Raw genomic sequence first — 13,025 nt, 5'->3', positions numbered from 1 at the left:
TTGGCTTTGCTATTGGTTGGGGTTTGTTTTCTCTGAAAGATAAACTTACAACAGTCCTAAAAATAAAGTAAATCCTTCTACACATCAAAGTTACATGACTTGGAAAAGTCAAAAGGAATGCAGATTCAGGGATGTATTTAAGTGAGGCAGTTTCTTGAGGGGTTAAGGGGAATTACAGTCTTTTTAAAAAGCTAAGAAGACAAGCTACCAGTCTTAAAGTAGGTTTGAAAGAGTTAAGAATCGCATAAGAAGACAAGAACGGAACAACTGGTCTAAGTGGCACCAATTACTAGGGCTGTGGCCCTTCACATCAAAAGTTGAGATAATGTTTGAAGGTTACAGGCAAGAACTAGGTTTAAAGTCACAAAGAAAAAGGGCCTGGGGATAAATTTTAGCAGGTTAGAAAGATGTTCTTTAATGGAAACAAAAAAAGTGCATTCAAAAACCTGTGTGCAGAGGTGTTCTTATCATCTCAATGTCAAGTATTATTTTCTTTCAGGGTATGGACATCAATATTTTCAAAGAAGCCTTTGAATCTCCCAAGGTGGATTTCATTCTGTCCCATGCTATATATTGCAGAGATGTTCTGAAGCTGAAAAAGGGGCAGAGGGCTGTGATCAGCAACGGAAGGGTGAGATCAATCAGCAGACAGCAAAAGAGATATCCCACAGCTCAGCAGAGTCAGGGGATCACACACAGAGCCTCAGCCTACTTTAGATCTCAGCAGTGCATATGACCACTTCCAGTTTGATTTATCCAGACCTGCAGGACTTTTTCTTTGTACTGGGTGCAGTCAGTTGTTAGTATTTTGTTCAAATTCGGATCTTGCAATAGCACTTGCTTTCGTGTTGGCAGCAAATTGACTATGGGCTGCAAAGGGATGATAAATTTAAAAGACCGTGTTGCTTCAGTTCCTTGGGCAAAATGCTGCTGTATCTGGTCCTGACCAGGATGCCTGGGTCCCTTCCACCAGCTATTTTTACAGTAGCTCCTTAGATGAGGCAAATGATGTTATGATAGTATTTCACTGCAAAGAATGAAACCCAGCTGTGTACAGTATTGAGTTTTCTTTTGTCATCTGCTTCCTAATTGGGAAGAAAAGCCTACAAGCTCCAGTGGTTACTGTACAAAACTCTCAAGTGATGAGCTGTGGTATTCTATTACTCTCATTGGCAAAACAGCAAGAATTGCCTAGGTAGCTTGTAGTCTTATAAGGCTAGAGGAGTGAGATTTGCTGGAGTCTTGCTGGACTACTGGCATTGGCCTGGTATTTTGTTGCCTCTTCAAGATGTGCTACTGCATGGATAATTTAACATGCCCACCTTTTGCAGACCAAGCACGCAGTGAAAATTGTAAGCATGCATTTTATGCCTTAGGCTGTGACTCTTGGCTCTAAATAGCTAGATTGATCTGTTAAACTCTGCTGCCCTTGACATTAATACCAGCCTAAACAGTTGATACTCAGAGATACTGGGATGGACTATTTATTTAATATATCTTTGAGGGTTTTTTTCATTGTAACCTTTACCTAATAATGCTGACCCTGCTCTTTTTTTGTAGATTATTGGCCCGTTAGAGGATGGTGAGATGTTCAATCAGGATGATTTTCACCTTCTTGAGAATATCATACTAAAGACATCAGGACAGAAAATCAAATCTCAGATTCAGAAGCTGAGATTTGAAGAAGATCTGTAAGTAAATGTGAAGAGGCTTACAAAAAAGTGGTGATAACCTGATAGTGTGACTTTCTGCAGCTCGGAGAAAGCTTTATCAAGTACCTTCCAGATGGGTGCTATAAACAAACACATACATGGTCAATGCTCAGCTGTTCAGAGGGGCAAGTGGGAAAGGAAAAAGATGTAAATTACCTTTATAGGGCTTAAAGCGCCTTGGTGACTTTTTTGTAGTTTTAATCTTGTGAAGGTACAGAGCTGTAACTGCATGCCCCAGATTCAGGAGGCAGGTGAAAAGTCCTGGCAACCCCTCCTATGGTGCTGTGCTCAGAGTTCACCCTTCTTGATTCCTTATGTGTACCAGCAGCAGCCTGCCATAGCTGGCCCATTACCTGATGATGGAAGTTGGAGGACTTGTGTTGGGTGGAGCCTCACTGGCAAACAGCAAGAAACTGGGAGAAAGTGCCCAAGTTTGTAGGAATTTACTGTAGCACTGTTCAAGTGAACATGAAACAGTAAATGCATTGGCATTCACTGGGATGGTCCCTGGATCACAGCAGTGTGGGCAGCAACAGCCTGCTGTGTTATCCCAGGAGCTCAGGAGTGCTTCCTTGGGCTGGGGGTGGGGAGGCAATACAGGTGGGCTGAGAAAAAAATCAAGAATCAGGATGGTGATGCATTCCACAAGGGCTGACTAAATTCAGTGTTGTGTTGAGCTAGGTGAAGTTTCATTCAGGGTTTAGGTGACTGGCTGGTGACAGCTTTACTAACAGAGAAAATGTCTGCACACAGAGAAGCTCTGTTTGCTGCTGTGGGATGGGTTACCAAGGGGTATATATGCACATGACATTTATTCTTGGAAAGGCTTTCTGGACCAGATTGCCTTTCTGCTCCTCTAAATGGAAGAGAAGAGAAGCCCAACTCTTCTTTAATATTGAGGCCTTCAACCTTCTTGTAGGTTTCTTTCCCAGCTAAATCTTCACTGACACGCTGTTTTAAAGCATTAACCTCCAATAGGTCAGGGTTTCATAACTCTTGTATAGGATTACTACAGTATTGATTTAAAAGCAGGAAGAAGGGATGGAAATGAGACCCTGGAGTATTTTTTCTCAACCTATTTGCAGTTCAGTTAAGTGCTGCTTGGCCTATCAATATAAAAATTGTTTTAGTAATCTGTTTCACTGTCAGTACTCTGGGATCATGTAAACTGCTTTTCCCTTCTTCAAGAGAAACAATAGGGAAAGAGGTAGAGATAAGAAAATGAAAGTCACAGTCCTAGACAATTATTGCAAAAAGCACAGAGGTGAGCTAATCAAAAGAAACTCATCTTGAGGTTCAAAAGGACTGAAGGCCATGGGTCTGCATTTGTGTGTTGGGAGCTCAGCAAAGAATTTCTATTTAGCAGGACATGATGCTGCTTGGCTGCTAAAGGTTGGGCAAGGAAGTTAAGCATGAGTCTTGTGCAGAATTTTTGTGTGATTCTGAAGTCCAGGAGGACAGGTTTTAACAGCATTCCAAACACACCTGCATCCACTGCTGTGCTGGGAGTCAGGAGAAATAAGGGTGAAGGCGGAGGGCATGGTTTGGACAGCAGGCAGTTTTTGGACAGAGTAATGCTTTTTTGGTTTGAATGCTGCCAAATTTCTTGCAAGCTTTTGAAATAATCTGCTGCACTAGAAAACTCTGTAGAATTTGGCAGCATCACCAGGCTCGTGGTATTGGTATGAACAATTTAAACAGCTGTCACTATAAATCTATGAGACTTGCTTAATTCAGGGAAAGTTGATAGACCTTGAAGTTACACTATGGCTTCCTGGCAAAACTGCAATGTACAAATCAATTCCCATTGAACCTTCAAGAGGGTTTTTGTCATTTTCAAGACTAAATGTAGTCTTAAAATACTAGGCTGAAAATTCATGGGAATAACAGAAAGGAGAAGATTGTCAGAAGTAATTCTGACCCCTCTCTCTCAAAAGTTCCTTGACATAGAGAATTGCTTCCCATTTCTTAGCATGGTAGTATCAAATGGGAAGGCTGCTATGAGATGAGAGTGTGATGTGAATGGCTTAAAGGATTGGTGAAGCTCAGGAATGCAGTGCCTGTAGTATGGCTGACCTCTAAAATACCAACTCTTCTGTGGTTGCTACTGAGTTAAACCTTTTGGTACCCTTGGTAATAAGGCTACAAACTGTTTAAGTTAATGGCAAGTTAACCCATAAAGATGTGATTCTTCAGAGCTTGTGGAGAGAGGTAGTAAGCGTGTTAGTTTGTGTATCTGAATTCAGCGTGTCTTCTCTTTGGCTGCTAACTTGTCAGGAATGTAGCAAGCACATGCATTTTTTTGAGTATCTGTAAACCTTGTTTTTCCCCCTTCTTTTCAGTGCAAGTGACTTGGTAATGAAAGTGGATGCTCTTCTTTCTGCTCAACCAAAAGGAGAGGCCAGGATTGAATATCAGTTTTTTGAAGAACGATACAGGTACAGGATTGCCAGCATTTGCTGAGCAACATGGTTTTCCTTGTCTTCTAATGTTCCCATTGTTTTACATCACATGTAGCTTAAAAAGAAAATAATCCAAATAGCAGTAGGAAAAGCCCTAACAGTTTTCAGGGCAGAATGAGATTCCAGAGGTGAATTTTATCTGTCTACTTATCTCCATCTCTGTAGATGCATATATGTATTTTTTTTGTCTTATCTAGTTTCAGAAGGCATATATCATTTAGGAAGTAATTTCACTCCAGAGTGACATGGATAATGTTCTTCCTATGTTTATGCATACATTTGATGCTTTGTAATTCTTCTTCCTTCTGTTTAGTGCAGTTAAACTGAGACCCAAAGAAGGAGAGACATACTTTGATGTTGTGGCTATTGTTGACCCTGTGACCAGAGATTCTCAAAGACTGGCTCCTTTACTTCTGGTGTGTATGCAATGTTGGAATGCACTTGGTGGCAATTTCAAAAAGCTGTCTCAGTTCTCTAATTTTGGAGTGCTTTTCCTTGACTGAGTGATGACCAGTGGTCTTCTAATAGTGCATCTGAGTTGTACAACACATTTACTAGTGACAAACTGAATTACACTATGCTACACAAAAATGGATGCACGCCTAGATATCATCTAGAGAGCTTTTAGTTTCACCAGTAATACAGCTTAGTTTGTAATGACTTTGTTCTTGAGGAAGAAAGTGTTTGCATCCCAAAAGAAATGTCTGCAATGTGAGGGAGCAGATAACTGTTCTTCTTAAAAGCACCAATTAAAAGGTGAGTGTAGTAAAGCAAATAATGAGAAGGGAGGATTGTGACTGAGCAAGTAGCGACTCCATGAGCTCCTGTCTGTGGGAACCATGGTCAACTGTCCTAGTTAGCATTTTAAGGGATGTCTTTCTCATTACTTTAGGTTTTGAACCAATTGATAAACATGAACCTGAGAGTGTTTATGAACTGCCAGTCCAGACTTTCTGACATGCCACTGAAAAGGTAAGTGATGCCATGCCAGGGTTAAAGAGAAGGAGAGAGTTGGGATGTGCAAGCACAGAAACATGGGCACATTTCCATAGCCTCAATATGCTTTGTGCTTGTTTATTTGAAAGCATGATTTGCCACAGGGAATCTGGGAATTTGTGGATAGCATGAGGTAATTCTGCTGCCTTACAGGTTGGGTGCTCTCTCTTTTTTGCTTATTGCGTGTAGATAAATTTAAATAACTCACTAATCTTAATGACTAAATCCTGCACCTTCTGTTTGGTCCCTCAAGACTGGAAAATCTGACCTCTTGGAAGGTCAACACAACCTGTGTTGCATTGAACAAAGCTTTGGAGATGTTGGAGGTCTGGTCTTGCTGTCAGCAAGTTTGAGAGTAAAATCTTTTGCCAAGTCTGGCAGAAAGATGTTTGAACATTTTTCTTTCTGAAATTTCAGCTTTTATCGCTATGTTTTGGAGCCAGAGATATCTTTCACAGCAGATAACAACTTTGCTCCAGGACCAATTGCCAAGTTTTTGGATATGCCCCACTCTCCACTGTTCACTTTGAACCTGAATACTCCTGAGAGCTGGATGGTAGAATCAGTCAGAACCCCATATGACCTTGATAATATTTACTTAGAGGAGGTAAGAGAAATCAACGTGTTTCTAATATTGTGCTGTTTTTCCAGGGCTCATTTTTGTAATGGAAAAGAAGTGTAGAAATGTGAAATGCTAATAAACATAGAACTTTGCATCAGGTGAGAAACATTAGATGAAACCAGCTTTAAACAGATTTAGATTCAACGTTCTAGGGCTCATCATATACTGTATGTGAGATGCCAGACTGATCAGTTGACTACATTCTGCAGTAAATGTTAAGTAATCATAAACTATCTTATCTTCTTATCCCAGTGTCTTTACCAGTTGAGATTTGGGACACTCTTAGTACGTGTGTGATATCTGTTGCTCAAAGGAGCTGAGCTCTTTGAGGCTTTCTAAAACTCCTCTGGTAAAATTAAGGGTTATTTAATTAATACTGTGGCTATTTTAGAGAGGAACTGAATCACTAAACATTTGCACTTTAGAGCTAGTACTGAATCCAGCAGTATCTTCTTACAGGTGGATAGTGTTGTAGCTGCAGAATATGAATTAGAGTATCTGCTTCTGGAAGGACACTGCTATGATATTACTACTGGGCAGCCACCTCGGGGACTTCAGTTTACACTGGGAACTTCAACCAGTCCTGTCATCGTTGACACCATTGTTATGGCCAACTTGGTAAGCACTCCATTGAAACTGGATATCTGGTGTTACACTCCACAATTGCTTACAAGCACAATAGAACCACGTAATTCCTAACACTGATGTTAGAAACCTTGCAATGTACTTATTTGTCTCTTACCTTTTCAAAATACATTCTTTTCCCTTCAAAATGCTGAGAAAAGCCTTCCAGAATATCTTAAAGTAATGCCAATGCTCTTAAGCAGCCTCTTTCCAGGGAAGATCGGGCAGTTGTGCTTTTTCTAGACAGGGTACTTTTTAAGACCATCCACTCTGGTACTCGTAAGCCTCAGATGGACAGTTGTCTTGTTCTGGGACCCTTTTCTTCAGGACATCTATGGGACAAATGGAGAGAGTCATGAAGAATAGTTGACATTCTAGAAAATGAAGATGACCTGAAGGAGTGGAAATTGTTTAACATAGTTAAACTGAAATGCAAGCACTTTTTCCCTGCAGCTGCCTTTATAAGGCATAGGGGGATCAGTCTGTTTTCAGTGTCCACACTGGGCAAGGAAATTCTGACATGGCAAGTGAGACACTGGAATATTTTCTTGCTATGTAACATTAGTGAAAAACTGCAGTAAGTTGCCTTTTGTGCTGCTTCTGGGATCTTTCAATGTATTACAGAAAAAGCAAAGGAAAAACATTCACCAATGCAGAAGAGTTATCTAAAAATGCTTCTATGGTCATAGTTTATTTCCCTGTGCCTTTTCCTAGCCAAAGCATATTGTATAATGATGATACTTCTTATTGTAGAAAGGAAGGTGACACTTATTTTATATGTCATCACTTGGAGGTGTCTTTGCCCTAATTGGTTAAACCAAAGTGTATGCAGCACAGGACCCAATGCTGCATTTGGGAATCGTCTTCCTCAGCTCAGCATCTATACTATGAAAGGGTGTGAGGGAACCAGGAACATGCCACGGTACGAAACTGGACGGGACACTGAAGCATCACTACAAACTGTGACATGTGTATGTGTAATAATCTCAGTCACAGAAGAAAATATTCCTCTCTGGAACCTGAAACTTCAACAAGACTTGTGTATAATGTTTGAACTCCATGATATTGTAAAGTTCTGTAGAAGAGATTGTAACATATAAATTATGTTCCTGTTTCCTTGTGTAGCTGAAATGCCAGTTTGTAGAGCTTCAAAATCCATTTAGATGTTGTTTTGTAGGCAGACCTTTTGTGCACTGCTGTGTAGTTACCAACTGCTGCTCTGAAATTCCCTCCCTCCTTCACCAAGGCAAGGTTTTGCAGAAAAAACCCTTTGGGATTGCACTGTTCCCATCAGGACACCCTGAAGACTTTCTCTCACTTCAGCTTTTCGTACTCCTGTCTCTTACAGAAAACACAATCATTTTGAATGGAACTTTTGGGGTTTTTTTCCTCCTGTTCTCAGGGTTTTAAGGCTGTAGTGTTATGTTAATCTGCTGGCTTACAAATAACTGTTTTGAGATATAAAACAGAGGGTCAAAACACATGACTTAAAAACTTGTTCTACATTTGCATTGTCTGGTGTTGTTAAGTATTGGGGTTTTTTGCTTTACAGGGTTACTTCCAGTTAAAAGCCAATCCTGGTGCGTGGACTCTAAGACTGAGAAAGGGCAGATCTGAGGATATCTACAGAATCTACAGGTAAAAGAGCATAAGAAATACTTTAATCATTTGCCTATGAAACATTTGAACTAAACAGGCATTGCAAGATGTGGATCTGATCTAACAGTTCCCTTGCCAAAGTGAATCAAACAGCAAATTTCATTAGGTACTGATCGTAACTTATGTGAGATGGATTTGTTCAGTATTAAAAGCCCCAGTAGGTATGTGTTTAGGTGCATGTAGTTATTACTTTGTTGCATGTCTCAAACCAGCTTAATACCATCACAGAAAAATGGTAGGAGAAATAAAGAACACATCTGTGCTTTGGAATAAAGGTCAATGTTTTACTGTATTTTCAGCCATGATGGCACAGACTCTCCACCTGAAGCCAATGAAGTTATTGTTGTTCTCAACAACTTCAAGAGCAAAATTATTAAGGTCAAGGTGAGTTTAAAAACTAGAGTCCTTAAAAAATACAGTGTGACTAACAGTGAGGAAGAGATGTTGATGAAGGCCTGATGATCCTTTTCTACAAGCACACACTTGAGGCAGTTTGCACAAAGTTCACATCACAGTACCAATAATAGAAAGAATTCTCTGTAGGTCTGGTTTTGGTTATTTTTGACATGTAAGTGCTGTTCCTTTTGCATACCCATGGGAAACAATTATGCTCACATTTTACTGACTCAGTTGTGACTTCAGGAAACCAGTCAGTTTTGTAGGTCCTATATGTGTCTAGGACTAATCATTCAGTGTATCCATTGAGCCAGTATTTTACCTATTACAGGCAAATTTTGCTCCTCTGGCAATACATTTTCTATTAATCTGATACAGAAAAAACCCCAGTAAATTAGCAATAACTGCCTTTTAGTGTTGTCTGTCAGATAATAACATCTGAAAAGTTTATGGAGGACACTGGATAGAAGAGTGATGGTTATAACATATCCAGTTCACACTTCCTCCCAGAATTTGCTGTGCTGGAGTAGTTCTGGGACATCCTCCTGACCCTTGTCTGTGTATCTGCTTTGGAGTCTTAGTGGCCAATAACACTTCTCAGAGACAGAAAGTGGTGGAGGGGATGGGTTGGTTGGTTTCATTGAGGGTTTATTCTTTGCCAGTCTCCATCATCAAGGATGGTCACTAAACACATAAACTACTGAGCTGTTTCTCAGGCAGCTGAGGCTGGCCCTGTCAGCTCACTGGACTTAATTCAAATGGATACAAACGGGGACAATGTCAAAACAACACTCCATAGCTGTTTGTCCAGTGCTTTAGTGAGTGGAACCACCAATGATGTGTTTTACAGGTTCAGAAAAAACTGGATATGATGAATGAAGATCTTCTCAGTGATGGTACCAGCGAGAATGAGTCTGGATTTTGGGAATCTCTAAAATGGTAAGCCACTTGCAAGTCTCTTGAAACTGGAAAATCATTTGATGATACCTTCAGGTCTGTGATATCCCACAGCTGGATATTAAGACTGTGAGTTTAGGGCTATCTGTTTCTAAACAACTGCTTTGCACCTGTTTACCTTCCCTTACCCCCACTGCTACTTAGGAGCCTGAAAACATTGTTCAGGAGCTCCAGCTCAGCCAGCAATCTTTCAATTAAATTGATGTTCACATATAAACTCTTGGGTCTTCCATGTCTGTCTCTGCAGCACTCTGCCTCCTGGATCCTGACCAGCAAGAGGGGGATGACACCAAACCTCACTATATTAAACCAACACTGTAGCAATTTATCATCTGTTGCCCTCTTTCTTATACAAGATAGCCCTTGCTGTCTTGTCTTTTATATATACACATTTGTCCTTTCCAGGGGATTCACAGGAGGACAAAAGAATGAAGATGTGAAACAGGATAAAGATGATGTACTAAATATATTCTCTGTGGCTTCAGGACACCTCTATGAAAGATTCCTACGGTTAGTTCAGGATTTATAATGTGGGGGTCTCAAATGGTCACATGCCCCCTTTGCCACAAGGAAAAAACAATATGAAAGAGTATAAAAATGAACCTTTTTCAGCAGCTCACAAATCCTCTAGATTTTGCATCTGCTGTATTACAGGAATTTTTATCTGCATAACATTCACATGTTCTAAATAGACTTGGCTTAATAGATGGTATGTTGCTGTCCTGAATTTTCTCACTACAATATAACCAAGTACAAATGTACCGTTAAGAAATTATAGAACAAGTCAGAGTTGTTTTGGAAAGGAATATGAACATCTGTTCTCAAAGGACTGTGAAAGCTAACAGGTGGTGTATTCTCTGACTAGTTGAAATAGATTTTGGGGGCTTTAGTAATTTTGTTGATAAAATTAAGCAATTTGTAGTAGGCTAAAGCTACTCCTTTAACCATGAAGATCAGTTCCCTGGTACATAACTGCAGTCAGCCTAATAATGTAAACCAGCAATTTGTAATCTCTTACAGAGCTGATCTCTAGTGGGTGGCTGTTGTTCCTGAAAATGCTTTCTCTTTTTTCTTTTGATAGAATAATGATGTTGTCTGTGCTGAAACATACAAAGACTCCTTTAAAGTTTTGGTTTCTGAAGAACTACTTATCACCTACATTCAAGGTCTGGTAACAGTTTGAAATTTATTCTGCAGGGGGGGATAAGTTTTTGTTTGGTTTGTTGTGTTTTGTTGTTGTTTCTTTAAAAGAAAAAGGTTGCAAAGTGTGCATCATACAACTGTGCAAACGTTTGTCCAGCCACCTGTCTGGGTACCTTCTGTTTTAACAAAGCATCAAGTTGGTTTGAACTGGTGTCTCTGTATAGAAAGCTTTGAGAAGTGACAGGTAAATATGGAAGAGGAGAGCAAGTATTTGAAAAACTATACTTGAAAGAATCTAAACTATTTCTTTTTGGTGATCTGAACAACAAAGGTGTAGATTAAGGTGAAATTCAGGGCTATAAACTTCTATCTAGTACACAGGGCTTGAAAGATTATAGGAAAAAAAATCTAGCAGAGAAGCAATGTGTGGAGAGAACTTGCTGCTAGGAAGCATCAAAACCAGGTTTCAGAGTGGCTCAAGTATGAGTGGTGCCTGGCAGAGAGCGATGGAGGCCCTGGGTGAGTATCCCTGGAAATACTTGTCAGTTAGATGAGATACATCATAAACAGACAGCAGCATTCAAAACAGAACCCAGAGCTGAACGGTTCTCAAGACTTTCAGGAGTTTGCAACTTTTAACACTTCATGTTGGGAAGTAGCATTTCTCAAAGGGGAGAAAAACAGGCAGTGTCCCTCCTGCTGCAAGCATGGGCTGTGCTCTGGCTGCCCTTGTTGGTCACCTCTTGGGCTCCCTTCCTAACAGCCATGTTGTACCAGCATCCCTTGGCTAAACCTCTGCTCTCCCAGGGTCTGAGGGAGCCTATCAGATGAGAATGTCAGCTGATCTGACAGAGGGCCAAGTTAGTGTAGCAAAAAAAATGACTCCTCCTTCCCTTCTCTCGTTTTATTATTCCCATTTAGACTGCTGTGTGTGGCTTTACGTAATCATTCTCCCACCTGCCATACTTTATGAGTTGAGTAATGCATTCTTTTAAATCCATCTGTGGATGGCTGTAAAATGGCTCATAAGCACTTGTTTGGGGAAAAAGGCCAAACTATTTAGCTGCCTTATGATAGCTGGCTTTACAATTTGTACCAATTGTTCAGTAGGAGGTTCTGGCTCTGGAGTGACAATGGAACTGCGGTTACTCTGCCGTGTTTCATCTTCTAATGTTCTGTGCCTTATTATAGGACTGAAGTCTACTTGTAATGCACTTTTTCCTGCAGAGGAGCAAAGAACTGAGATAAGCTACTTTTTTCCCCTCCTCCCTCTGCAGGAGTTCATCCCATACATGGCAGAGAAGTATAATTTCCAGTATGAGCTTGTCCAGTACAAGTGGCCACGCTGGCTTCATCAGCAAACAGAGAAACAGCGTATCATCTGGGGTTACAAGATCCTCTTTCTAGATGTGCTCTTCCCATTAGCTGTTGATAAAATCCTGTTTGTGGATGCTGACCAGGTAACACAGAAGATGGAATTACTTAATCTTTTCCTTTAAGAATAGTATGTTCTCGACTACAGTTTCTGTCTTACTGGGAAGGTTGCAAGTTTGAGCCCTTTGCAGGCATGACTGAAGGTTGATTCTGTAACTCTAGCATGCTTCAGTGAGTGCTCTTTTTTCTGCCTGTTCCCACAAAGGTTGGTTTTGTTGGCCTGTCTTTTGCTTTTGTCTCGTTCCTTGTTCACTCACTGTGATTCCAGCTAGTTTGCCAAATAGATTCTCATTTCACCCTTCCATTTTTCCAGTTGTGTTCTCCCAGCCTGCAGATCACTTACCACATAGAGTGTTTTCTTAAGTCACCAAACACCCTGCTCTCCCACCCCCCTGCTTTTAACTTGGCCAGATCTGAGTGGCTTTCAGAGGAGCGAGAAGGCAAAGCCCTTAAGGCTTTATGTGTGCTTACTGCCTGAATGGTTTGAAAGTACAGGAGACATGTGCAGTGAGAACTGCCAAATACTTCTTCAAAACCATACATGAAACTAAGTGCAGAGGATCAACATGTAAGTATAAAACGCCTTGGGTCTTCTGGCTTATGTACAGTATGACCCTGTGTCAGTTAGAACAATTACAACTCAGGCTAAAGTATCACCTAGGATAAATTTCCAGCTACACTGTTCTCACAGCTTTTGCTCTGTTCATAAAACAGATATTAATGCTTTCTTTTCCCCCACCAGAGTGGTATTTTTTAGAGTAGCATTACTGCCACAACATCTGTGTCAAAAAGGCATTAGAAAACCTTCATCCCTGAAACTGCCAAGTGGAAAGAATACAAAGGGTCACAGCCGAGTTCATGTGTTGTGAGAATCTTTGCCGCTTATTAAGCAACAATTTGGCACCCTCAGCTGTCAAACCAACCCCTATTAGATTATTTGAAGCTCTATTTTAGCTGCTGCAGCTCTAAGGACAGGAGAGACAGCCCCTTTGTGCTGTGTTTTTGTACTGCATATACATA

At 40.5% G+C, this 13,025-nt stretch overlaps 1 protein-coding gene across 5 annotated transcripts in view; it reads left to right on the top strand.

The window, feature by feature from the left end:
• The window catches only part of UGGT1 (UDP-glucose glycoprotein glucosyltransferase 1), a 44,889-nt gene that overhangs the window by 28,210 nt on the left and 3,654 nt on the right, over positions 1-13,025 (top strand). For all 5 annotated transcript variants that reach the window (XM_062005916.1, XM_062005913.1, XM_062005914.1 and 2 more), the window contains 13 exons: positions 500-631; positions 1,561-1,691; positions 4,055-4,150; positions 4,488-4,590; positions 5,067-5,146; positions 5,588-5,777; positions 6,252-6,410; positions 7,969-8,054; positions 8,375-8,459; positions 9,322-9,410; positions 9,834-9,938; positions 10,510-10,594; positions 11,849-12,031. In XM_062005916.1, coding sequence (XP_061861900.1) covers positions 500-631; positions 1,561-1,691; positions 4,055-4,150; positions 4,488-4,590; positions 5,067-5,146; positions 5,588-5,777; positions 6,252-6,410; positions 7,969-8,054; positions 8,375-8,459; positions 9,322-9,410; positions 9,834-9,938; positions 10,510-10,594; positions 11,849-12,031 — 1,524 coding nt within the window. The remainder of the gene's footprint in view (positions 1-499; positions 632-1,560; positions 1,692-4,054; positions 4,151-4,487; positions 4,591-5,066; positions 5,147-5,587; positions 5,778-6,251; positions 6,411-7,968; positions 8,055-8,374; positions 8,460-9,321; positions 9,411-9,833; positions 9,939-10,509; positions 10,595-11,848; positions 12,032-13,025) is intronic.

Source organism: Colius striatus, chromosome 12 (genome assembly GCF_028858725.1).
Source record: "Colius striatus isolate bColStr4 chromosome 12, bColStr4.1.hap1, whole genome shotgun sequence".
Taxonomy (NCBI): domain Eukaryota; kingdom Metazoa; phylum Chordata; class Aves; order Coliiformes; family Coliidae; genus Colius; species Colius striatus.
This window is presented reverse-complemented; position numbering and strand designations above follow the sequence as displayed.